At 45.0% G+C, this 27,815-nt stretch overlaps 1 protein-coding gene across 8 annotated transcripts in view; it reads left to right on the top strand.

Moving 5' to 3' along the window:
* LOC127007252 (regulating synaptic membrane exocytosis protein 2-like) overlaps window positions 1–27,815 on the top strand; it is a 157,241-nt gene that overhangs the window by 125,927 nt on the left and 3,499 nt on the right. For 2 of the 8 annotated variants that reach the window (XR_007760129.1, XM_050877984.1), the window contains exons 19-25: window positions 3,114–3,274; window positions 4,540–4,707; window positions 6,901–6,976; window positions 12,026–12,165; window positions 19,308–19,505; window positions 23,486–23,528; window positions 26,175–26,251. Coding sequence is in view for 4 of the 8 variants with exons in the window: in XM_050877984.1 (XP_050733941.1) it covers window positions 3,114–3,274; window positions 4,540–4,707; window positions 6,901–6,976; window positions 12,026–12,165; window positions 19,308–19,505; window positions 23,486–23,528; window positions 26,175–26,251 (863 nt within the window). In the remaining 4 variants the exon portion in view is untranslated. The remainder of the gene's footprint in view (window positions 1–3,113; window positions 3,275–4,539; window positions 4,708–6,900; window positions 6,977–12,025; window positions 12,166–19,307; window positions 19,506–23,485; window positions 23,529–26,174; window positions 26,252–27,815) is intronic. The other 6 variants (XR_007760131.1, XM_050877986.1, XM_050877985.1 and 3 more) reach the window with 5 other exon arrangements.

Here is a 27,815-nt window from a genome sequence, read left to right on the forward strand (position 1 = left end):
ATGTAGGCTTGGTTTGATGTTTTTTAGGTGAGTGGAAAGGTGGGCAGAGGGAAGTACGATAGCGAGGATGCAGAAAAGGGAATGAAGCTGTAGTGAATCTAGAAAATGTAGGCTTGTTTTGATGCTTTTTAGGTGAGTGGAAGGGCGGGCAGAGGGAGGTAAGATAGTGAGGACGCAGAAAAGGGAATAAAGCTGTAGTTAAAGTACGTTAGAAAGAGATGGATGATTAGCCAGCAAGGGCGGGGTGGTGTAAGGTAAAAGCAAGGTGATGAGTATATATTTAAAGGTGATCTTCAGAGTGAGCAGGTGGGAGTGAGCACTTTAGGAGGATGGCAAGGAAATAAACAAAAAACATTTTGGAAAAGCAGGTCAGGAGAGAGAGGGTTGATCATAATGGGAGGCAAGTGTTACTGAGCTACATATGCACCACTCAGGGTGAGGGAAAGGGCGAGCAGGGGAGAATAAGGTGATTATTGTCGAAGCGTGAGATGCTGAAAAAGGTAAAGATACGAAAGAATAAGAAAAGTAGGTTAGGAGAGAAGATCAAGAGGAAGGACTTAAAGGAGGGAAGACTTGAAGAGAAAGTGGGTGAGAAAGCCCGAGCAAAAGGGACTTAAAGGAAAAACTGAATAAGGGAGAGATGAAGTGATAAACTGTAAGAATAACGAGGTCATGAAACGTCAAAGGATTCCGAAGGGGAAGCTAAAAGAAGAGAATGAAGACAATATGTTCGCAATGCAATACACAGACACGAAGAATGATACGGTTTAATAGAAGGAAAAATAATACATTAAAGAACATGCCAACTGAACGGATGATGAAACGTGTTCAAGAGGAAATAAAAAATAAATTAAATAAAGAAATAAAACGAGGGAGAAAGTTAGGGTCGGAATAAGGAACCCGAGAGAAAGGAATAGAAAGAGATTGAGATGAAAGTGAAGTATATACAATTATGAATGAGGGGAAAATGAGGTGCAAGGGAGGAAGGAATTAAGATATAAATTTCACGGAAGAACGGAGTTGAAAAGGGAAGGGAGGGAAAGGGAAGGAGAAGAGGGAAAAGATGGAAGCACAGCGGACTGATGTAACAATGTGGTAGATAGGGGAACAAAGAAAAAAGAATGAACAGGAAGAAGTTGTAGAGACAGTAACTTATTTCAGGAAGGAAAGATAGAAGGAGAGGTTAAAGAAGGAGCGACAGCAAGAGGAGAGGTGGTGGAATGAAGATGAAAGGAGGATGAAGATAGAAGTTGATGAAATACTATGTAGCACTGAAAGATGAAGATGGAGGAGTAGGAAGAGTAAATCAGGAGATGAGAAGATGAGAAGGGACGAGGTAGACTACGAGGAGGAGGAGGAGGAGGAGGAGGAGGAGGAGGAGGAGGAGGAGGAGGAGGAGGAGGAGGAGGAGGAGGAGGAGGAAGAATATGAGTTGAGGATGAAGTTAAATCAGGTTCAGCAAGTTGGGGTCCAAGTTAGAAATTGGCTGTCCACTACGGATGAAAAATACGGAAGAATTCATAACGGGTACACTGGGATAACACACACACACACACACACACACACACACACACACACACACACACACACACACACACACACTCACACACACAATCCTTTCCTCTGGTTCATAAGGTTAACAATGCCTTTACCTTTTTTTTTAACTTCTCGTTGTTGTTGCAGAAAAAAATAAGAAAATTAACAATGTATACCTGTGCATTATTGACTTGAATAATAAAAGAAAATGCGGAGGTAAAGAATAAGTTTAATAGTTGAGAGTGGTTGCGGATTTAACTTTTTTCTGTTTTGTTTTCTTTATTTCTTTCTTTTTGTGTTTCTTTTCGTAGTCTATCTTTTTTCTTTCTTTCTGTTTTTCATTTCTTCTACTTCTGTACCTCTGTGTTTTCTTCCGTTTTCTTTTTATGTACTTATCTTTCACTTTCTTTTTCCTTTCTGTTCTGACCTTTTCTCTTTATTTTTTTTCTTTTTTTATCCTTCTCTTCCATATTTTTCTCTTTCTCTTTCACTTTTCCCTCTGTCGTACTTACTGCTGTCATTTTCTTACTCTATTCAACTATTTTTTCTTTATTCATTTATTGATTCGCATTTTCTTTTATTATTCAAGATATACAAACAATTACTCCTACTTTTTTTCTGGTCCAGCCGCCTGAATTGGGTTACTGTGAATTGATTTAGAAAGAATGAATTCCTGCGTATCAGAATCTTTCCAACGTGCAGCTGAATGGTTTGTTTTTCGGAATGTGGAATTTTCAGAAAGCCGAGGTGAAGACGAACGACTGACCGAATGAATGAATGAGGGGGGGAAAACACAGGAAGTCGGAGAAATAATAACTACTTTCTATTCACAGGACGAACACGAACACTCGCCTTTGTTCGCCTGGAGAGGTTTTATCCTAAGAGCCTTTGTGTGTAATTATCTTTTTTTCTGTGGCTTTCCAGGTTTGTTTTGTTGATCTTTGTTCTGGAAAAGCTAGATCCTGACAGACAGACACACAGACTCGTGGGATAATGGAGACACCGGTTGGCTTCTTTATTGTCTCTATCTCTCTTTCTCTTTCTCTCTCACGCAAGTTTAATTACTAGTATGATTAGAATTAGCATGAATTTTCTGTTTTTGACATGCTTTTGTTCCCCTTTACGTCACATCCTTTGTCCCTCTTCAAGGCTTCTCATCTTTTGAAACCCTCCTCTTTCTTCTAATTCTACCTCTTTCTCCTCTCTCATTCATTTTTACTCCCCACACTAACACCCTATCCACTTTGACCTTTACAGCTCATCTTCCTCTTATTCTTTTCTTCCAACAGCTCCTTTTTCTTGTTTTTCTTTACCCTTCTTTTCCTTTACCACCACCACCACCACCACCTCATTCTACGGCCCACACCAACATACCTCCTCCTCCATTTCCTCCTCCACCTGGTTGTACTCTCCACACTAACACCCTCGCCTCCCTCACAGTTACAGCTCACCCAACTCCCTTTTCGCTCTTCCAACACCACTTTCTTGTCCTCCTTCTCACCTCCTCTTCATCCCCACCAATTCCTCACCTTACACTCCACACTAACAATCCTTCTCTTCCTCTTTGTCCCACGCAGCGACAGCAAGATGTACAGCACAGGCGTAGCGGAGCCCTCGTGCAAGCCCCTCTGGAACTCCTCCTTCATATGGGAAAACCTAGCAGTCGACTCCCTGCCCTGCCTCACGCTGGAGCTCTCCGTGTGGGACTACATTTCGCACACAGAAAACGGCTTCCTGGGTGAGTACAAGAGTGAACGAGTGTGAGTGTACGAGAGAACGCGTGTGATTAGAGAACGACTTCCTAGGTGAGTGTCTGTGTGAACGAGCATCAAGATTGAACAGGAAAAGTGAGTGGATATTAGAATGTATACGATGATTAATATGAGAGAGAAGAAGAATCAGAAGAAAATAATTATGACTAGATAGGAAATAAGAATGTATTCGAAAATGAAGAGAGGAAATAGGCAGGGATAATCAGAGGAAACTGAGTGTATATTCATAAGCCTTGAAGATATACAAAGATGAAGAGAAGAATAGGGAGGGATACTTAGAAAGTAAGAGTGTATATTCTTGTGACTTTAGGATAAAAGAAAGTAAACGCAGACGAAGAGGGGAACAGAGAGGGAAAATCAGAAGAAAATGAGGGAGTCTATATTCGTGAGAGTCTTTTGTTGAAGGGGAATAAAATGAGTTAATCGAGTTATGAACCAGGTAACGACGTGGCAGGGAGTTAATTAAGCGAAGGTGATGAAGGTAGATAATAGGAACTGCTTCGTTGTTGTTGTTGTTGCTGTTATTGTTACTTATAAGGACGAGATTGAAAAGACATATTAAAAGTGTTAGATTAATATTTTATACTCTTGTGTGGCTCAGAGAAATGTACGAGGGCGAGGGTGGATTATGAGCGAAATGAAAGAAAGGTTTAAGAATGGATACAAATGAAGTACAGGAGATCTTTAATAACGGGGGATACAAGGGTGATTATGAAGGGGATTGTAAAGGTTAATGCTACTCTTTTTCTTTTACGATTGGAAGGTTTTCTCTTGGTGTGTCTACATTTATTTACTTATATATACTCTTCGGCGGGAGGATGATCAGAAACGTTGTAAGTGGGGGTGATATGAAGAGAGAGAGAGAGAGAGAGAGAGAGAGAGAGAGAGAGAGAGAGAGAGAGAGAGAGAGAGAGAGAGAGAGAGAGAGAGAGAGAGAGAGAGAGAGAGAGAGAGAGAGAGAGAGAGAGAGAGAGAAACCAGCAAGGTGAAAACGACAAATGACTCTGTTAAGGAAAGAAAATGAAGGACAGTGTGTATGTATGTATGTGCGTATGTATGAGCGTATGTATGTATGTATGTGCGTATGTATCAACGTATGTATGTATGTATTCACCTACTGAACCCTCTCACTCTTTAACCATCAACCACACCAAGCAGAATCATGACTCATCTCTCTTAATTATTTCCCCTCTCCTCCCCTCTCCTGCCTCCCCATACCTCCAACCCACAGGTGAGTCGCTAATTGACTTGCGGCACGCTTACCTGGACGAGCGGCCCACCTGGTACCGCCTTCAGGAGCGCCGGTCTCGCAGCGCCAACGCCACGCCGCGAGGATCCATTGTGTCCTACGACTTCTCCATTCCGTCTGTGAGGAGGCCGTCTGTCCGCTCTGGCTCAGGTGGGTGTGGGAAGGTAGTGGGAGGGGGGTTGAAGGGGTGGGGAGGTGTTAAGGGGATGGGTAGAAGTGTTGCGTAGGAGTATAAGTCAGGTGTGGGTGTAAATGGAAGATGATTCAGATGGTGTGCGTTCTGTTGGTGGTGTGTCTATATTTAGGTCTCTGAGGATCAATAAAGAGGAATGGATAAGTGTGTGTGGGTGTCGGTGCGTGGAAAGGGACAGTTGTTTTAGTATGCAAGTGTGGAGGAAGGCCGTGAATGGGTAGGGGTGAGTGGGTAGGGTGGCGGAAGAGGGATGTGTGTTGCGGGTGAGTGTGTGTGTGTGTGTGTGTGTGTGTGTGTGTGTGTGTGTGTGTGTGTGTGTGTGGATGAATTAAGATGTATGGAAACGGATCACACAGATTTGAAAGGGAAGGGAGATAGACAGATAGATAGAAAGATAAATAGACAGATGGATAGATAGATAGAGAGAGAAAGAGAAAAGTTGGAATGACCGACGAAAATGAAACGGAACAGGAAAGTTAAGAAATACAATAAAAATATCGCAAGAAAAATAAAAACGAAACAGCGGACGAAACTGAACAAGAAAGAAAACACACACGCGCTGGCAGACTCGGTGCGACTTTAAAAATAGATTAAAAAAAAAAGAGAACCAAGACCGTTGCATTAGAGAGAGAGAGAGAGAGAGAGAGAGAGAGAGAGAGAGAGAGAGAGAGAGAGAGAGAGAGAGAGAGAGAGAGAGAGAGAGAGAGAGAGAGAGAGAACCACACTTATGCTCTCTCTCTTCTGTATCCTGAGTAAACGCTTCATTCAAAAACATAACAGCAAAGAAAAAAAAAAAACTCACAAGGTAGAAAGAGAAAAAAGGAAAAGAGAAAGAGCAAGAGAGAAAAATAACCCCCTCTCCCTACCCCGCGTGCCTAAAAAAGAGAGAGAGAGGGAGAGGGCAAGAATGAAAATGGAGCACCAAAAAAAAAAAAAGTCGCCTAATTATCCAAGACTTATAATCGGAAAGAGGTTTAGCCACACAAAACATCTCACCAGACCAGACCAGACCAGACAAGACCGCACAAAACTCCTGCCGCACAAATGAGAGAAAAGAGCGCGAGCGGGGGCTGTTTGGTGCGATTTTTGCCCGCCTTTGTTCAGTCCCAAACCTCGGCCCAAGAAAAATGGGGAGGAAAGCGATGAAAAGCGTAAGCAGGCTAAGCTCCGAGGCATGCCAGGCCGCCGAACCTCTGCCCGGCCGCTTCCCGAAATATGATAGTTGGTCTTAAAATTGTTTTCCGCGAGAAGAAAATTTGGAACGAAGGCAAAGGAAAGAAAACAAGGGCTGGGTTTGTGTGGATCTGAGGAGGAGGAGGAAGACTGGGCTTGCGAGGAACGCCAGTAGCTGTTAGTGAAGGAAAAAAGAGAGAGAGAGAGAGAGAGAGAGAGTCATATATAGATCCAAGTAATAAGAGAAAGGTTGCGAGGGAAGGGGCGAGTCATTATTAAAGGAGAGTGTCTCATTTGATCTTGTTTGTTTTATTCTCTTCTGTTTTATGAGGATTAGCCTTTATTTACTCCCCCTCCCTGTGTGTGTGCGTGTGTGTGCGTGTGTGTGTACGACTAATACTGTTATAATGCGCGCCCACCCATCTACCATCTTACCGTTTACCTTATAATCTGCTTACCTATCCGCCTACCCATATCTGTCAACTCAAAAGCCTATCTACTTGCCCATATACCTACTCATCTAGCCTTCTACCTATCTTCCTACCAAGCTATTCACCTACCTATCTTTCTATCTACCTTCCTAATTACCTACACTCCTATCTACACCAAAAAAGTTCTTATCAATTTGTTTCTATTTCTTCGTTGTCTTACTAATGTATGTATCTTTATCTTTCTTCTTATTAACCTTCCTCTTTTTATCTTATTACTATCATTTTCTCTCTTATTATTAATCCACCTCTCTACCCCTTAATTACCTACCCCACCTGTCTCTCCACCTTATTTACCTACCCACCTGTCTCTTCACCTTATTAACATGCCCACCTGTCTCTCCACCTCGTTTACCTGCCCACCTCTTCACCTTATTTATCTGTCCACCTGTCTCTCCACCTTATTTACTTGCGCACCTGTCTCTTCACCTTATTTACTTGCGCACCTGTCTCTTCACCTTATTAACCTGCCCACCTGTGCTTCATCAGATGACGGGGAGGACAGCAGAAACTCCTCCCTGGACTCCGGACTCCTACATCCTGACCTGGCGTGGCGAGAGTCAAGGTAAAGTAGATAAGATCCGTGACCCACCGCACCTCGGGTCAGTCAGTCAGCCAGTCAGGTTTTTTTTCTTAGTCAGTCAGTCAGCCAGTCAGTCAGTCAGTCAGCTAGTCAGCCAGTTTGTCACTATCTGACATGTTTTTCCCCTTCTCTCTTTCTTTCACTCTTCCTCTCTTTCTCTGTCTCTCTATCTCAATCTATCTCTCAATCTCAGCTCTCTCTCTCTCTCTCTCTCTCTCTCTCTCTCTCTCTCTCTCTCTCTCTCTCTCTCTCTCTCTCTCTCTCTCTCTCTCTCTCTCTCTCTCTCTCTCTCTCTCTCTCTCTCTCAGGACTGACTTTTTGGAGCATCATTAATTCATCGTAATTTTTTCCATTTTTCGTCTCACTTCGTACCATTCATCTGTTCTCTTGTATTTTTTCCTTTTTCATTTCAGTCTTCTTTTGTTTTCATTCCATCCCTGTTGTTGTTGGTGTTGTCATAGTTTTTACATTGTTATAGCTATTATTATTATTATTATTATTATTATTATTATTATTATTATTATTATTATTATTATTATTATTATTATTATTATTATTATTATTATTATTATTATTATTATTATTATTATTATTATTATTATTATTATTATTATTATTATTATTATTATTATTATTATTATTATTATTATTATTATTATTATTATTATTAGTAGTAGTAGTAGTAGTAGTAGTAGTAGTAGTAGTAGTAGTAATATTATTATTATTATTATTATTATTATTATTATTATTATTATTATTATTATTATTATTATTATTATTATTATTATTATTATTATTATTATTATTATTATTATTATTATTACCGTTGTTATTTTATTGTCATTACTAATACAATTACTAGTATTATTTTTTTCTTTAGTTATCCCAGCCAGTGTTCGGACCGTTCACGCGGCGCCCTTCGCTGCCTTGCCGCCGCCGTACAGGCGAGGCAGCGGCGGGCGCGGCGTGAGTGGTTCTCATGCTGGCTAGGTTAACTCAACTTGTCTAAGTATGGCCATTATTATTATTATTATTAATGTTGTTGTTATCATTGGCATTTATCTTGCAAGCATAATTTTTGCAGTGTTTTTACATTCTAACTGGTATCAGTACAGTGCATTTTCCTCTTTACTTCTGATTTTGTACACGTGCATAAGAGGTCTAATTTGTAGTCATCTGATACACACAACTTGTTGCATTGTGTCTCCGTCTCTGTCTCCGTCTGTCTCTCCACATCTCCGTCTTTCAAGTCTCCGCCTCCCGCCTGCTCTCGAGGCAGTATATAGTAAATAATGTGTGTTCACAGTTCACAGTAATGACCTTTGGAATGCTTGGTATACAGTTTATCAATAGACTTATCACCACTCTAGTGTTGCTGCTTGCTCACGTAGTCTATAGGTAGTTTTTGTGCATAGAAAAGTTCATGTACTACGTTATTTTTTTCTTATAATCTCTCTCTCCCTCTAGTGCTGCAGTTCACTTCACTAGCCACCTAGCTCACTCAGAAGCCCAAGTTGCAGGTTGCTGATTTTTACTGTTGGCGTGTGGGAAGAGCACGGTGGTAGTCAACACCTGATAGTTAATTAAGTTTAAGCCGTCTCCCGTGCGTCATTTCTGGGCCGGCTGTATGTGGTCCGCGTTCCCTATCAAAACTTCGAGACCTTGTTGTTGATGAAGAAGCTCCCGTGGTGGTAGTGGTTTGCCTTTTGTTGCATTACTTCGATTTGTTTCAACTCTATGGGTAATAGTTTGATAATTTGCCTTCTTGACGTTGAAGATAAATAATGGAAGGGTTAAAGATGGAAAGATGTTCATTCATCAGTGCAACATTTTTTTATATGTGGTCCCGTTTACTCCCTTTCGGTAACTGTGTAAAAAAACGAGAAACTAAGTAAAAAAAAAAACAGGTGTTGGCTACTTCCGATGCGTTTCTACCATTCATATGTGTCTTAAATTCTTCCACATCCTCGTCTCTTCCCTACATTCTCCCTCACTGCGCCCCCCTCCCCACTGACCAGTGACCACCCGCGCCGTCTCCCCTTCCTCCCTTCCTTCCCCCTCAGCTCCCCTTCCTCGCCCCTCCAATAAAGCAATAAAAGAAGTGACTCGTCTCAGCACTCTAATTTACTTCCCGCCTTTCTTTTGCCGTCTTCGCTTTCTGGTGTCCCAAGTAAGTGTAATAAAGCGCTGCTCCCCGCGACAGACGCTGCTGGACACGCTCATGGCAGCGGCTGGCCAACTCTGCGCTAGGATTTTGTTAGTCCTTCAACTCCGCCCTGCACCCGCTAAAGACATTTAATGAAAGAGGAAATAGAATTGGCTTCAGTAAATACCTTTGCATGTGCTAGTTTTTCCGTCTATCACCACCTTCTTTGCGGCAGAAGTCAGTCCAGTGAAGGAAGAGGATACAGAATTCCATAACGTCTTTGTCATAAACGAAGAATCTTAAAATTATTGACACTCATCCTAAATTCGATACTTGATATTTGATGTGGTCAGTGCTGGCCTCAGTGAGCGGCGTGCCGCGGGGCTTGTGTTGTCGCCGCCGTATATACACAGGCGGCGGCGGTGTTGGGCGGCCCCTGCCATGGGCCGTGTCCGCCTCCTGTCTGGCGGCGCGGGGAAGCGTGTGCGGTGGTGCTACTGACGGTTTTGATGGGTTTGATGATGCTGGTGATGATGAGGATAAATGAACAAATAAAAGTGCTATTAATGATAAAAATTAAAATAAATAACAATAATAATAATTATGTCAGTAGTATTTTTTTTTTCTCAGTGGGGGTGTACTGACGCTAATGGTGGTGGTACTGTAGTAAGATCAAAACAATTATAACAATAATGATACTTATAGACTACTACTACTACTACTACTAATAATAATAATAATAATAATAATAATAATAATAATAATAATAATAATAATAATAATAATAATAATAATGATAATAATAATAATAATAATAATAATATAAATGCTAATAATTATAATTTAGTTATAGTCGATATACCTATAATAGTATGGTAAAATTCAATGTGTGTGTGTGTGTGTGTGTGTGTGTGTGTGTGTGTGTTTGCGAGCACAGTCACAGTCACACACACACACACACATACACACACACACGCACACACACACACATCTATAATAGGATGAACCTTCGGACCTTTTTTGTCGCATGTTATTTTTTCCTCGCATGACTTTTTCTTCCTTATAAGTGTTGAACTTTTTATTAGTTAGTTCGTTCAGTCATTTTATTCAAGTGTAATTTTGCGACCGTGTAAATGTTTTCCTCTACGTGTGGAGCACTTTTTTTTTGTCTCCTTTTTGCTGCACTTGTCTGAGTTTTCTTTTTTTTGTGCGTGTAATGTACTTTATAATCATTATTTCCTAAGGCTAATATATTTGTAGCGTGTTTTTTTTTTTTATCTTCAACGTGAGGGAGAGTGAGGTGTCGAGGCAGTGATCTGCCCCTCAACGCTTCTTGTCCCTGCTTACATCCCCAAAATCTTGTATTCTCCCTCACTTCACCTCCTACTGTCGCTTGCACCCCACTCCCCACCGCTCCTACCCTCCATTACCTCCGCAGCCACACCCGTTCTCCCTCACAAACCTTTAATTAAAGGGAGGAACAAAGAATGGTCATCTGCCTCCATTTTGCCTCCAATCACTGTGGTTCTGTTGTTCAATTAAGTCTTCGGAGGCAGAAATTAAAGTCATTTCCTTCAGTCAGTCAGTCAGTCAGTCAGTTAGTCAGCCAATCATTACTACAACCGCCGCCGCCGCTGCCGCCGCCGCCGCCACTACCTGCGACACATGATTGCCACGTGTCAAAGTCAATTTCCTGTAATGAGCAGCGGCGGGAAGCGCCTCACTCCTCGTGGCGCCCCGCATGGCGGCTGGCGGCGCGCTGTCTGGTGTGTTTCGTTGTGTCTGGGCCGGGCATCCAGCAGAGTACAGACCGTGTTCCATAGACAGGCAGAGTCACCCTCGGCGCCCTTGAGAGAACTTTCATGCTGCAGCTTGAAAGCTGCCCTGCTTAATCACTGGGGTTTGCATCCGCTTAATTACAGCTTCATGTTGGCAGGAAGCATAACAAAATGGCACCTGTTGGCATGTAAGCATTATATATTCATCGTTGACCTTATCACTGACTTCATCGAATCGACTTTGAACGAGATCTCATCGGAAATCAATTCCGTCACCTGACATTGTATCAGCACGACTCGTGCCAAAATGTGCCGAAATGCGTCTGTCCCAAAACTCCACCAGAAATAGACCAGCGACAACAAATTACTGTTTAATTTTTTGTTGAGATATGCCCTCAAGGGAGGAGGACAGTGTAAGCGGTAACAATTCCGCGTGGGTGCCAGGGTTGACACTGGTGGCGGCGCGGACCTGCTCCTCCAACCAACAGCTCAAGGCTGGACTACTGTAGCCTCTTTATGACGAGAAGATGCAGCATTTGTTTCAGCAATAATGCCTGGGTAAATTAACTGATTTGACAATAATTAAGATACAAGCACGCAAGAACACCCTGTTTTCTTCTTGCTTTCCCCGGACTTTAACGTATGGCCAGGGAAGTGAGCCGTAGGCCAGTGTCTGCTGGGGATGAAGCGTCGCCGTGGCTAGCGGGCGACGCACAAGAGTTCTCTGAAGGTGATCGAGTAACCTGATATGGAATAAGGTCTGTTGTCCATGATTCATCCGTGCTCGCATGCTCATTAATGAAGAATCTAACAAATGGGAAAAGGCTGAGAAACATACATTGACCCTGCCACGGCCATGGTTGTGAGTTTAATTGCTGCACCTATCTTCCTTTTTTAATATCGCTCTGCTTCAAAAGTTAAATAAAATGAGCTTGAAAACATATTTGATACACGCGAATCACGGACAAATGGGTGCCCGGCTGTATACTCTGCCTGTGAAAGTAACTCTTCAGTGTGAAAAAAAGCATATCATTTATCTCTTTTTGCGTCTCCTTTTTGTCCCATGTTACGTACTTGCCACCCTTCAGCCCCGTCTCACCCTGCTAGGTCGCACTCCAGACGGGGATCTTCCTTGAGCGAACAGGCCGAGAACGAGGTGTACCAGCTGTCCCGCTCCTACCCCCACTCACTGCCCCAGTCAAGACGTTCCTCCGTAGCCTACCAGTCCTCCAGCCCGGAGTTCAAAGGTGAGTGTCGCTGCGTCCTCCTCCTACTTAGCCCCACGCCGCTGCTTCAGGCCTCCTCCGGTAAGACTCAAGACGCGGACTCAAGCTCAAGATATATTTCATTAGATTTACAATAACCATGAGTAAAAACGAATATAAGTATAACCATGTGGTGTGTCGTATTAAATGTGCTGCTAAAATGATAGTTTAGAAATGTATAGAGACAAAACTAATTGGTGTTTGGATATGATACAGATATATAAATGACCAAAAAAATCGAACAGGACGAGAAATAACTGATATTCGCATAAAACATTCTTAGACACATGATAAAAAACGAACATAACTAATAATAATCATGCATTACATAATATACTAGTACAAATGATTAAAAGCGAAGAGTGAGGAATAATAATTATAAAAAAAATGATCCTACGTATTTTCAGCATAGGATTATACTAGTAGAAATGCCTAAAAGAGAAGCAATTAAATGTTGTAAATGTAGGGGAACCACACACAAGCCACGGCCAGAATAAGCAACCAAGCCTAGCCAGGACGAAGAAGCCGTAGCAAGGGCAGCCCCGCGCACACCGGCCTGCCTTGGCGTGGCGTGGAGGCGTGACGAGACCAGGCACACGCGGGGAGACGGGGGAGCGAGCGTGGCGCCAGGCCCTTTGACACCTATGCAGGAAATCAACGCAGGCTTTACAGTTTACGGGAATGTTTGGTCTATTTTTGTGTTGGACCAAAGCTCACCAACGGACTCAATTCATCTGTCTTGACCATTTTCTCTTGCTGTCTTTTTTTATATGAAGCAAGTATTGGCCCAGAGAGCATCCTTTATCTTCCTTATAGCGTACTCTGGCGAAACATAACCCTCAATAGAAATAATATTAAAACAAGTACATGAATAAATCGAGAAGCAAAAATGTGGGCCTGCACCTTCACTGCGAACTAAGTAAGAGCCATCCCTTGCATCATCAACCCTCCTGACGGGGAACCATGAAGGAACGGCATACGCGAGAGGCTGGCTGTGTCACGTTCATGTTTGTGGAGCCGAGAGGGGCCTTCACTCACTGGCGGGGCTCGTGGCTGACACACTCCGGCACTCCAATCTCACGTGTAATATTCTCCGTGCAGCAGCGACCCTCGAGATGACATTTCCTCGTGCAACATTTTTCAAGGGTCCTCAATATCAATTTCCTCGCCCCAGGACGCGGCCGCCTGATCCTTCGTCATCCGAAGTGCTTAGAGACGCGAGCGATGGGAGGAGAAACCCGCGCCGTGAGCAGGAAGAGGCGGTCACGTAGAGTCCAGCCCAGCGACGTGAATGGAGTCCGAAGGAAACTTATTGCTAACGTTTTCCACCGCCCGGAGAAGCAAGTTGGACTGCTATTTTCCTCGAGAATTTTAATCCTGAATTCAGTCCTCTTACTCCTCCACCTACTCCACTTTCATTTGTCTGGAACCTCCGTTATGTTCTCCCCAGCTGTTCCTATCTTAAACTTTTTCAGTGTTATTCAAATTCTTACTGCGACCTCATTTTATTTTACGCATTTTTTTACTGCTAAAGAAACAGCTCAAGGGCAACAAAAAAAGGTGTAAAAAAAAAGCCCGCTAATCGCTGTTCCTACAGAGACAAAAGTTATGAGCGGCCAAAAGAGAGGTCGATTTCGGGAGGAGAGGTCTTGATACCCATTTTCGCGCCCGTTGACAGTATTGAGAGCTGTGCGCCTCTCGATATCTGGTCTTCAGTTACCTATTTGTTAAGAAGTCATTACCTAAACTAGTAGACCCAGCTCCAGTATCCAACATTTTCACCCTGTTTTTTTTTTTACTTTTCCTTACTCGCGGGCAACTCCGCTATTTTCTTAAAAGGCCCATCAATATAATCGCTTATTCAGACACCGTAATTCTGACTATCTGCCTCGCTTTTTCTTTGAGGAGCCGCGGAATATGTGTACGACAACCTTTCTCCTCCTGTTCTCCTTTATAGCGACTCAGATTGTCTCCTGGAAGAACGTCAATTAAATCAACTCTCAATATTTAGACTGGCTTTAGTTTTGTCTGCCTCTCTGCCGCGTTTCCTGTGAAGAGCTGCGACGAGTGTGTATGAAAATTCTCTTCCTCTTTTTTCTTTAGCGAGCGTCTCAGCAAATCAAGAAGTCAGTTCCCGGATTTAGACCGGATTCAGTTCTGACCGCCTATCTATCCCGCACTTTCTTGGACGAACAGCAAGATGTGTGTATGAAAACTCCTTCTTTCCTCCTCCTCCTCCTCCTCCTAGTCCTCCTCAACCTCTTCTTTTTTCTCCTTCTGTTCAGCAAGCGATTCAACAATTTTTTTAAAGAGCACATCTGTAAAATCAGCCTTTGAGAAAATACTTACATTATTTATTCTGACGATCAATCTTCATAGACAGCAGTTTCTTAATGAACCTCAAGATTCGTATATGAAGACACTCCTCCTCCTCCTCCTCCTACTTCTCCTCCTCCTTCTTCTTCACCCCATGCGCCCTTTGATCAGCCAGTGTGGCCGTACAGAGCGTGAGGCGCGTGTCCCTGCGGGCGGCGGTGCGTACGGGCGGCGGGACGGGACGGGCTCGGAGCGTCGCTTCCGGCAAGGCTCCTTCAAACCAGGCTCCTCCATTATTGGAAAGTGTCAGTTCCCCGCGCGCCTCTCCTCCCCACCCCTCCTTGCCGTCCTTCATTCCCGGCCTCCTCCTCTTCCTTCTCCTCCTCCTCCTCCTCCTCCTCCTCCTCCTCCTCCTCCTCCCGCTCCTCTCTTGTTTTTTCTCTTCCTTCTTTCCCTCCTCCTTCTCTTTCTTCTCCTCCTCCCGCTCTTCATACTTTTGATTCGCTTTCTTCTTTTCCCCTTATCTTCCTTTTGGTATTCCTCCTCCTCCTCCTCCTCCTCCTCCTCCTCCTTCTCGCTTCGATTTGGAAGACGTGTTTGTGATCGCTGGTGGGGCGCCAAAGACTGTCGGTTTCCACTTCATGATATTGAAAGACATGAAAGATTAGTGACGGCCGCGGCTCGTCAGGGAATGTTGAGGAATAATTCACTCAGAAACTTACATCTGGATAATGATGTTGATGATGATGAGGATGAGGATGATGATGATGATGATGATGATGATGATGAGGAGGAGGAGGAGGAGGAGGAGGAGGAGGAGGAGGAGGAGGAGGAAGAAGAAGAAGAAGAAGAAGAAGAAGAAGAAGAAGAAGAAGAAGAAGAAGAAGAAGAAGAAATATAAGAAAGAAGGATAATGAAAAAGCTCCTTCAAAAGAACACTCATCGAGGTCCATAATGGCTTAAACCTTATTTTGAAGATGGCCGCCATTTATTGGATTCTGATGGAAAGGGGCCGATAATGATAATGATAATTTCTTCACTTTCTCTTTCATGACAAGACACGTGGCTGCTTGCTTCACTCACTTTCGGATCGCTGTTGCCACGAATGATGATACAATGACATAATTTCCCAAGCGCCCTTCTTTTCGTAACATTCCAAGCAGTTACGAGAGATGAAACCCTTTAATATACGTCTTATCTAATGTTAATGTAGGAGTGTTTATCGGTGACATTTTTCACTGCCTTACGTTTCCTCTGTTCACTGCGAAGTCGTCACATGTTATTTGCTCCTTCGACGGGGATAAATATGTGCAGCAAAATTAATTCGATCACTTAAAAATGCGTCACAACGGAAAACACGGATGCCAGCAACACGAAACTGCGTCAGCCCACGGAGGCATATTCCCGAAGTCTGTACGGGTATGTGCCCCCTACTCTTGAACAGGGCAGAACAGGATAGGTTAGGTTAGGTTAGTTAGGTTATGTCGGATCATTAATCGGATTGTCACGTGATTCTTATGTGATAGGAAGATTCCGTTCCGTTCCGTGCATAACAGTTAGGTAAGAATTGGTTCGTGGTTAGTTTCGATGTTACCGCCGAGCGTTTTAACTCAGGGACCACATACCCCCAGGGACTTCGGGAATGCTCGGAGTGACGGTGTCCATTAGTAGTAGTAGTAGTAGTAGTGGTGGTGGTGGTGGTAGTATGATTGCTATAGTTGCGTTAAGGGTTGCGTAGGTAAGGTTACTATCAACAAGTGTGAGGAGAGTGAAGACTTATGGACAGGGGTAGAAGAAGGAAGGAAAGGAGAGGTGGTAGTGTGGTATAGGGTTGGTTGGGGCAGGGGTAGGTACTGGTATAGGTACTTAGTGGGGCTACAAGGATCCGTATTCTCAGACCTCTCCGCCTCTCACAACAAGCATCTCGAAAGGACTTAAAAGAGATTAGTTGGGCTCTCATGAGTGTTTTCCACGTCCCCGGTGTAGAGGCCAAGTCAGATTATCAGTGCCCACGGAGATACCCTCAACTCTTACGAAAGTCTTATCGAATTTGTGTGTGTAAGCTCCGAAATGTTTGAGAATCTGGGTCCAACTGTTTTACTCTTTGTGTGGGGTCGACGTAAAGTAAAATATAACATTACCTTCCATAAAAAATAAAAATAGCGGGCCTTGTTCCTGTATTTGCCTCCCTTGATGTAGAAAAAAAAACGAACCCCCAGTACAGTCATATATAAGTGGCGGTGTACATTAGTGAGACTCTACTTTTCCAAGGAGGAACTAAAGTAAACTGAAAAATAGCCCTCCTCCCCTCGCCCTCCTACAATTCTCCCGATACATTGGTGCACTTTGCCGTGGTACGATCACTCTCTAAGATAACACTCGCGGAGGATTATCGGAAAACTCTGAAGGGGAACGAACACATGCTCACCGTTCGGAAATCTTCCCCCCCCTCCTCCGCCGCTGCCTCCTCCTCGTGTAACACCAGCGCTGCCTTCTACTCCCCCTTGTCACGATACATCTGGAGTAAAAAATAGATATGCTTCTCTGGCGGCTTGTGTGTGTGGGTTTGAAGGTACGAGGAGGCCGGTTTAGGGCTATATTCACCGCATCCGCCGCAACCTCCACCTTGTAGCTCCGATGAAAAGAAAGGAACATGATGCTTCTCTAGGGGCTTGTGCGTGTGTTCGGTATCTTTTTCAACAGTAAAAGGCAAACGGACTGTGTTTCTGCTGCGTCTGGCCGTAGCAAAGGTGTTAAGGCTGGTGACAGGTATAAAAACGAACATGAAAATAATGAAAATGCTCGCGTTATATATTATGTTTTGTATTACGTGCGTGCTATTTATTTTTCACCGGTAAATGGCATACGGTCTGTGTCCTGCTGTGTCTGGCCGTAGCAAAAATGTTACGGCTGGTGGCAGGTGTAAAAACGAACTTGAAAATAATGAAAATGCCCGCGTGCTGTGTTACGTTGTTTCTGGATGTAGCAAAGAGAAGGAGGAGGATTATGAGGCTGAACGATCTATCTCAGCGGTAACCAAGAGGCGTCCGTTCGAACCCATCTCCGTCACAGCCGCCTGAGCCGAGTGGCGGAAATGGAACGAGATGAAAGTCCATTCGTCTTCCACTTTTTTTGTTGTTGTTTTAACCCTCACCGCGTGTTGCTAAGTTGCCATGGAGAGAGAGAGAGAGAGAATGTGTGCGGGCGTGTGTTTGCAGCGGTGAGGGTCCTAATGTGTTTGGCGGAGCAGCAGCGGAGCCCAGGTAAGTCCGTGTGTACGTGTGTGTGTGCGTGCGTGTGTGCAGAGTCCAAGCGTGCCCTGAGTGTATTGCTTCTCAGGTGCGTGGACGCTTTCTGTGTTGCACCAGTGGATGGATAACACACCGGGAAACACGGGAGCAGTCTGGATAACAAATGCTCGGTTGTTCTCTGTCACTAAAAGGATGTACTGTTGTTGGTCACGGTCTGTCTATATTTTTTCCCTTTTTTCACAGTCACAGCTGATATTTTGAATTAGTGTCATCGGTGTTTTTTTTTTATTTTTACGTGACAAAATGTTCCGTGGCGCTGTGCATCATGTGTATGTGTGTGTTTGGAGGACAAAGATGAAGTGTTTTGTCCTCCAGGGAGTGTACTGTCCGGGGTGGATGCTGAAGTCAGCCGTGTTAGTCCGCCAGTCAGCCAGTCAGCTAGTTAGTCAGTCATGCCTGGAAGCGGCTTAGCCAGAGACTCAGCCCCACGCTACCTAGCTAGACAGACAGGTTTCAGTGGTCGGTGTTTGGCCTTGGCCTGAAACCAGCTTGTGTTGTTGTATTAAACAATGGAAAGACATGTTTGATATTAATGCTATTCCTCCGACTCTGCCCCTTCTTTTTCCACGATCTCTTCCTCCTTCTCCTCGTATCCTATTCGTTTCTTCCGTAATTCCTTATCTCCTTCGTCCTCTTCCTCTTCCTCTTATCCCTCCTCGTCATCCTCTTCCTCCACTTCTGTGATTGCAGTTATGCGTCGAGAAATGTTGGAAAAACTTTTTGAATTATAACATGTTTTTAAAATATTTTTCTTTTATACACGCAGTCCACTCCAGTAAACACACACACACACACACACACACACACACACACACACACACACACACACACACACACACACACACACACACACACACACACACACACACACACACACACACACACACACACACACACACACACACACACACACACACACATTTTTCCAAGACTCTCCAACTCATGGTCTTCCGCCTGTTTCTGCTTTTCCTCTTCCCTCACATCTGCTCCTCTTTTTTTTTTTTTCTTAATTTTTTCCTTCTTTTCTTTCTGTTACAACTCCTCCTCCTGCTGCTTCTTCTATTCTTTCATTTCCTCTCCTCCTTTTCCTCATCTTCCTCCTTCTCACCTTGCTCCATATCCTCCTTCAGTCTCGTCATTCCTTCTATTGATCACTTCTCTCTCCTGATGTTCATTCTCCTGTCCCTCTCCTTCTTGCTCCTCCTTCTGTCTCCTATTCTTTCTCCTGCCCCTACTCTGTTCCTCTTCTTCCTGCCCGTTCTGTCTCTTCTTTGGTCTTGCCTCCCTTGCCTCCTCCCCCTGGTCTTGCCTCCCTTCCTTGCATCTCCCTGCTCCTCCTCTGCCTCTCCTCTAGTCTTGCCTCCCTCGCCTCCTTCCCGTGCTTCTTTTTTCCTGTTCCTCCTCTTTCTCCCTTTTTGTCTTGCCTCCTCCCCCTGCCTCCGCTCTGGTCCTTCCGCCGCATGTCTTAATGTGTCCCGCCACTGCCGTGTGTGTCAGCTGAGGACCTGGAGGCGCGGCTGTCGGTGTCGATGAGTCCCCTTGAGCGCCGCCGCAGCCACAGTTTTAGGTCCTCGACGCGCCACGAGTTCCTGACGACCGGCGACGAGTACCCGAGGCAGCGGCGGGCGTCCCACAGCGCCATCATCAGCAGGTCCCACTCGGTGAAGGGCAGCAGCGACCACTGGTACAAGAAAGGTCAGACAACATTACTTTCCTTCCTCCCCATTCCCCTACCTCCTCCTACCTTGTTTTGCCCTACTCCCCACTCCCCAGATTACCTCCTCTTAACGTCCCTTCCCCTCCCTTCCCTCCATATAACTTTAATTCACCTCACCTCACCTCACCTCCCACTACCTAAAGGGGCTATTACATTAGGTAAATTTTCCGTGGATCTTCAGTCAAATCACGATTTCCGCTGGCGTGGTTCTCATTTCCGTGGTTTTCTGACGTGTCCACGATCTTCCAAAGCTACGGTAGATTTCACCGAAGGACGGCGGTATTACTCACCATCATCATCAGCAGCAATAACAAGAAACAAGCAGAAGAGGAAGAAGCTCCACCCTACTGTCCCAACATTCGCACAGCTATGAGTGTTGTTGCTTGGACCAAGGCCTCCGGGGCCACTTTAATTGAGAAATTACGGGACATGCCAGATTTGTGGGATCACAGGCATGAATAGTATACAAAAAAAGAAGAAAAAAACTGCATAGATGGAAGAGCAGACACAGGTTTTCTAAGCCTTGTGTCTTTCTTGGCTATAGATGGTTGCACAAGGCTCAATATTTCATAAAATTGGTCCTTGCTGACTCATCCACTGCCTGCAGCCTTCCTCGTCTTCGAGACGTAGTTCTTGCAAGAGCTGCATCACTTCACTGCGCTCCTCTCTTGTAAGCCATTGCCGCCTCCACATTCTTCTGTTTTTCCGTTACTTGTGTAAACTGAGTGTCACTAGAGCCAAAGCAACGGCACTGTGAGTGAAAACGGGGGTGCGAACAGGGACGTCAGCCACACTTGTTGTTGTGAAAATGTGTCGGCCAAGACCACGGTACGCTGAGAGAGTGCGAGGCAAGTGTGATAGGAAGACGACGGTAGTGTGTCCTCGGAGACAAAAATCCACGATTTTATGACTGAAGATCCACGGAAAATTTTCCCAGTGTAACAGCCCCTTGACGCAGCTCACCATTTCTTACCTTGTGTTAACTTACCTCATCTTATCTTACCTTGCATCACCTTGCCTAACCTTACCTAACCTTACCTAAACTTACCTAACCTTACCTTACAATACCATACCTTACCTTTCCCTACCGTACCTTACCTAGCCTAGCCTCCTCTCACCTTACCTTGTCTATCTTTCCTTTGCCTCTCCTAGAATTACCTTCCCTTACCCTTCCTTAATTCCCAACCTCTCCCACCATCCCTTCCGCCCTTCCCCCCTTCCTCAGTGTACTCCTGAGGCCTCACCAACGTAAGTACACACGGTGTCTGTGTATGATTGGCTGGTCTGTTTGTTTGTTTGTTCCATGTCAAGTGGAATGGAATGAAGATTGTAAGTGTAGGTGTGTACGTGTGTGTGTCCGTACACGTCTGCCCGCCCGTCCCAACCGTCCATGCTAGAGGTGTGCTGCTACCGGGGAATGAGCCGAGTGTGAGCTGCACCTGTGTTGTCACCTATGCGTCACCTCGTCAGCCCCGCCCACAAGGATCCCAGGACTCACAGGTGCAAGGAAGACATTGTTACAGGTGCATGAGAGGAGAACAAGGTGAAGGAGAGGAGGGTTTAATTTGAAAAGGTGGAAGATGATTACCTGGTAGAGAGGGATATCATCAAGGGTGCAGGACGGTGACGTGCGCTGAGGAAGATAATCAGGTAATAGGTGGAAGATTTTCACGTGGATGGAGGAAGATTATTAGCAGAGGGAAGGAACAGAGCAAGATGAAAGATGGGGAGATAATCATGATAGTCCAGGGAAGAAGACAATCAAGGGAAGGGGAGGAAGGAAGTTTATGACGGGAGAGGGGAGAAGGTAGTGAGGAGAAGGCGAAGATTATCATGTTCAAGGGAAGATTAGCAACAGAGGGGAGACAGTCAGGGAGAGGAGAGGAAGAGAGGAGGAAGAAGAAGAAGAAGAGCGCCCTCCTACCCGGGATGGCGATGAAACAAGACGCAACAACAGGTGTATCCCGTTAAAGCTGAGGTCTGAGGAGGGAAGAGACTAACAGTATTATTTTTTATTTATCTTGAATTTTCTTACGGATGTTGCTCATACTATCCCCATCATGCTTCTCTCCGGCCCTTCTTCGCTTACTCCATCATCTCACTTCCCATCTCTCCCTTCCCCCATAACGCATCATGTCACTCTCGCCTTATTCTTTGCATCTCGACTTTTCTTACGGATGCTGCTCATATTGTCCCCATGTTTCTCTTAAGCCCTTCTCCGCTTACTCCATCATCTCACTTCCCATCTCTCCCTTCCCCCATAACGCATCATGTCACTCTCACCTTATTCTTTACATCTCGACTTTTCTTACGGATGCTGCTCATATTGTCCCCATGTTTCTCTTAAGCCCTTCTCCGCTTACTCCATCATCTCACTTTCCATCCCTCCCTGCCCCCCATAACGCATCATGTCACCCTCACCTTATTCTTTACATCTCGACTTTTCTTACGGATGCTGCTCATATTGTCCCCATGTTTCTCTCAAGCCCTTCTCCGCTTACTCCATCATCTCACTTTCCATCCCTCCCTGCCCCCCATAACGCATCATGTCACCCTCACCTTATTCATTACATCTCTTGACTTCCCTTACGAATGTTGCTCATACCACCGCCATAATGCGTCTCTTCTTCGCCTTCTCCTTCACCTCACTGCACATCCCTCCCTGCCCCCTACCACGCATCATGTCACCCCCATCACCCACCAGTATCACCCTCTTCATTAACATCAGTCAGTTAATAAAGCGAGCATATGACATAGGTGTGCGTGGCCTCGGTGCTAATCTCCGTCGCATTAGCCCTTGAGACAGAGGTTCTTAGATGGTTGTCGAAATTCCCCTTCTGGTAGAGCCCCCTCCTCCCCCCATTTGTGTGTGTGGTGTTTTCTGCAAGCGTACAAGGAAGGGGGCGGGGGGCTCCCTACACTAAACTGGCATCTGGAAAAGGGAAAAGAATTGGCTGAGACGAAGAAGAATCGTCATATGCGAGAGGCAAGGTTCAAGCAATTTCGTGAAAGCCGATGAGACATGAAATGAGACGAGGCGGTTTCGGAGAAGGTCCTTTTTGCATATCGAACTTGGGGAAATTCAGGGGCGTAGCTTGGAGAAGAGGGAAAAATCGTGTGGCATGTAGTATTGTCAGAGGTGTTGGTTGGAGAAGAGGGAAACATGTGGCGAGTAGTGTATTTTTTTTTTTTTTACAACAAAGGAGACAGCTCAAGGGCACAAAAAAAGGGAAACAATAAAAAAAAGCCCGCTACTCGCTGCTCTTAAAAAGAATCCAAGGAGGTGGCCGATAGAGGGATCAAAAGAATTGGTCGATTAAGAAATAAATTGTTCCTTCATTGCAAGTTTTCCCTTTTAGTTAGGAAGAAAGGAAAGGGTCTGAAATTTATCACACTGCAGCGTCTTGCACTGATTTGTAACTCATAGTGGAAGACTTGTCTGGGGTTGAATAAAAATGAGAAATGCAGTAATTAGTACAAAGGGATTAATATATACTTCTGATGACAACTGACGGTGGTTTCAAAAAGTAAGAAAAACAGTCTTCTCTTGCCCCTTCCCCCCCCCCAAAAAAAAAATAAGAGGAAGTAAACGAAAAAATCAAATCTGTCCACTTGCCATTTTCACAAGTATCACCCATCGCGTTCCCTCCTCCCTCACTCCCTCATTACCCCGTCACTAATCCTCTTACCTACCCCCTCACCTCACCATTACTCCCCTCATTCCCCATCACATCCCCTCTCCATACCCATCACAATCCCCTTCTCCCCATCACCCCCATCACTTCTCCCCCCATCCCATCATCACCCCTTCAAAATACCTCTCGCCTCTTATCACCACACATTATTCCCCCCCATCACTGCCCATCACCCCCCATCACTCACATTTCCCCCCTTCCTCCCCTTCCCCTTTCCCAGATCCTTCTAATCGACCTCCCCCCCTCCCTCTTTTTTTTTGCAGGAACCCCCAGCAACGGTCGGCCGGAAGAGGATGGAAGATGGAGGTAAGTAGGATTGGAACCTTTTTTGTTGTTTTGTTTACGGTGAGCGATGAGTGTAAGTATTTTTTTATGTATACGTGTGGTGTATTAAGTGTGTGTAGAAGTGTGTGTGTGTGTGTGTGGGGAGAGAGAGAGAGAGAGAGAGAGAGAGAGAGAGAGAATTTTCTAGTTTACACACACACCATGACACCCTCAGGAACGGGAAACTATCTTAAAAAATATGTGTCGCTAATAACTGTTCACGTCTCCTCCTCCTCCTCCCGTTTTCTTCACTTCGTTTTCTCCTCTTCCCCGTTTTCTTTGCCCTTCCCTGTAGAGCCTTCCGTTGTGGCGCTGTCGTTGGTGTTTTGCTGTCGTTCCTGTCTAATAACCGGTAGCAATGTGTCGTCTTCGTCGTCGTCATGGTGTGTGTGTGTGTGTGTGTGTGTGTGTGTGTGTGTGTGTGTGTGTGTGTGTGTCAATGTGATGTGTAATACTAATAATCGTTCCTTCTTTTTATCCCCAACTTGTTTATAACATTTTTTTCTGCTCACTGTTGTATCATTAGTATATATGTATTATGTGCTTAGGATGTTCTCTTCATGTGTGTGTGTGTGTATGTGTGTGTGTGTGTGTGTGTACTAAGGTTTTCCATCCACGCGTAGTTTTTTTCAGCGATGTTGAAGTAGTTCATGTCATTATTTGTTCTTTCACTCCTTTGTCTCTCATTCTTAAAAACGTACACAAGCTCTGACCTGCTCACACACACATACAAACCAACGAATTAACTAAAAGACAAATAAATACACTCTGACACCCCTTCTACTCACTCGCTCTCGCACACTTTCCACTCTCACTCACAACCACACCTCTTAGAAGCGGCTTTCAGTGTGGGTGTGTTTTTCTTTTCCTCTAACTCACTGAAGCCAAACCACGTGTGTTACCTCTGTTTGTGTGTGTGTCTGTGTGTGTGTGTGTGTGGGTTGTGTGTATCCCGACTGGGCACCAACAACAACATTCTTATGAGGAGGCGAATTTCAGGTTGGTAAGGACTGGAAGGCAGGCAGACAGACAGAGCCGTTTCACAATACAGAGCAATCATGTGTCCTTGTCTGTCTTTTTCCGCAGTGTCCCTTATAATCTCTCACACCGTTTTATTATTTCCCTTATCTCTCTGCAGGAATTATTGTTTTCTCGGTTTTTCAGCACGTAATGTCGTAATGTTTTCCTCTCTCTCACCTGTCTCTTTTCTCCGTCTCTCCCTTTTTTCATCTCCTCTCCGTGCGTGGCCTGTCCTCCCCGCCGGCTGTCCGTATGATGTCTTGATGGTGTTGCCTGCATTATGGTGTCAACTGCTACGTCTCACCACCATCCTCCAACACTGTCCTCCTCTTGTGGGCTGTCCTCTATAACCCCTTCCGCCGCCGCCGCCACCACCACCACCGCTACTTATTCCCAAAACTGCCACGCTGCTGCACCCCTCCTCCTCCTCCTCCTCCTCCTCCTCTTCCTCAATCCTTATCCATCCTCCTTCTCCACATACTCCTCCTTTTCGATATATCTGTTCTCCTCGTCCTCGTCCTCCTCCTCCTCCTCCTCTTCCTCAATCTTTATCCATCCCCCTTCTCCTCATACTCCTCCTTTTTTTATATATCTGTTCTCCTCGTCCTCGTCCTCGTCCTCCTCCTTCACCTCCTGCCTAAACTTGACCTCATCCTCGTCTTTCGTACCTCATCCTTATCCACCCTCGTCTATCTTGCATCCGTTCTCTTCCTCTTCCTCCTCTTCTCCACTTTCCCCTTGCATCTTCCTCCTCCTTTTCCTTATATATCTTTCCTCCTTCACCTCCTCCCCCCCCTCCTCCAAAACCTCCGTTCTCCTACTCCCCGCGTCTCTTTTTTGTTGACCTCTGCATCCCTTACCCCCCCCCCCCCCCATCCCTTCCTCCTCTGTCTTGCGTCTCTTAACCACGATCCACGACTCGCCTGGTTTCGGTCTGATTCTCCTCAACGCCTCCTTGTTGACACACCTTCGTTTCCTTACCATCCTGATCTCCTCGTGTCTCCACCTTGACCTCTTTCCTCACGTCCTCCTCTTGTACCGTCCTTCTACCCTTCCTCTTCCCCTTCTTCCATCCTGTTTCCATTCTCTTTCTTCTTCTTCGACTCCTTTGCCTTTTCCACTATTTTTATTCTACTTTTCCTTCCCATTATTTTTTGTTGTTGCTTTATGTCGTTCTCTTTCTCCTCCATTCTCCTCCTCCTCCTCCTCCTCCTTGTCTTGTATGCTTACCCCATCTCATTCTTTTCGTCCTCCAACTCCACTTTCCTCTGTTCAATCTTCTCCATTCCCATTCTCCTTCTCCTCCTTCCACAACTTTTTCTGCTCAACCTCCTCCTCCTCCTCTTACTTCCCCAACTCGCCCTTCCCATTGAACTTTACCACTTTTCCCTCCCCCCCTCCTCCTCCTCCTCCTCCTCCTCCTCCTCCTTACACGTCCTCAACGCCCTCTTCTCCCCTCCTCCCAAACTTCTCTACCACCCATCCTCCTCCTCCTCAAACTTCCCGACCACACCTTCCCCTCCTCCTCCTCCTCCTCCTCCTCCTTCTCCTCCTCCTCCTCCTCCTCCTCCTCCTCCTCCTCCTCCTCGTGCCCTGGCCCGCCTGCAGCGTGAGCCAGGACGACGCAACTCCTGACCTTGGCCCGGGTCAGGTAGTGCCTCGGGGCTATAGGGACATCCTCACAGGTCAGTGGTGGCTGTTCATGCTCTCCTCCTATTCCCCTTGACCTCTCTCTCTTCTGTTATGATGATGATGATGATGATGCTTCTCTTTCTGTTCCTTTACGTGGCGTTGCGTTGAGTCACTTCTTTTTATTTTTGTTTTTTGTTTTTCTGTTCCATGACGCTGCTGCTGCTACCATTTTCGATTTTTTCTTATCCTGTCCTTCCTTCCTGTCCCTCTTGTGTTACTTCTTGTTTTATTGTGTTTCTTCTTGGTATGATCCTTCTTGTGTTGCGTTGGGTTACTCTGTTTTCTTGCTATACAACGCTCTGGCTGGTTCTCTTGTTTTACTTTTCCCTTTTTTTTGTTGTTGCCGTCCTTTACTATACCTGCGAGATATTTAATGCTTCTCGTGTCACTCCTTTTTTTTTTTTTGTTATGATTTTTTTCTCTTGCGTCGAGGTGCGTCATGCTCTCTGTTTTTGCTTATGCCTTTTTTTTCTTTTTTTTTCCTCAGTCCTTCATTTCTCGTTGTCCTTCCCTTTCTGCGAGATGATATTATATAAAGCTTCTTGTGTTAATCCTGTTTGCTTTTTGATTCGGTTGTGTTTTTTGTTTTGTTTTTGTTTTTTTTGTATATATGATCCTTCCTCTGGCTTGTGATGCGTCTGCTCACTCACTCACTCATTTACTTAATTTCTCTTGTGTTCTCCTGCTCTGTGATGCCTTTTGTATTTGTTTACTTTCTCTCTCTCTCTCTCTCTCTCTCTCTCTCTCTCTCTCTCTCTCTCTCTCTCTCTCTCTCTCTCTCTCTCTCTCTCTCTCTCTCTCTCTCTCTCTCTCTCTCTCTCTCTCTCTCTCTCTCTCTCTCTTAATTTTCTTACATGCTTCCGCTTCACCTTTGCTTCATGATTTATCTCTCTATCTTTTTCCCTTTTTCCGTTTTGTTCATTTCATTTATTTTTGTTATACTTTTTTTTCTAGTATTCTCGTTTGTTCGTTTTTATTATTGTAAATTTCCTGAAGTAAGCAAGCGAGCAACTGCGGCGGCTTTGTGGACGGCCTGACAAACTTTATTGTAATACTGGTAAGGCTGCAGCAACTCACTCGCTCACTCACTCACTCACTCACACTCACACTCACACTCACTTACTCACTCACTCACTCACACTCACACTCACTCACTCACTCACTCACACTCACTCACTCACACTCACTCACTCACTCACTCACTCACTCACTCACTCACTCACTCACACTCACACTCACACTCACTTACTCACACATACATATTCTAATCCACTCTCAGACGTTTACACACCGTTACTCACCCACACTCCCTCACGCACACACTAACTTACTCACTCACTCACTCACTCACTCACTCACACACAACTCACTCACTCACTCACTCGCATGACGCTTGGAACTAAATAATAATGTTGCCAGCAGCCTCTCTTCCTTCCTTTTACTTACTTAGCTCGACCGCTTCACTTGCCTCGACACTCCCCGCCCCTCCCGCTGCCTACGACACCACCCTCAACCCCCCTCCTTCTCCCCCTTTTAGGTCAGCAGTGCAGGGGGCAG

Source organism: Eriocheir sinensis, chromosome 35 (assembly GCF_024679095.1).
Source record: "Eriocheir sinensis breed Jianghai 21 chromosome 35, ASM2467909v1, whole genome shotgun sequence".
In the NCBI taxonomy this organism is placed as follows: Eukaryota; Metazoa; Arthropoda; class Malacostraca; order Decapoda; family Varunidae; genus Eriocheir; species Eriocheir sinensis.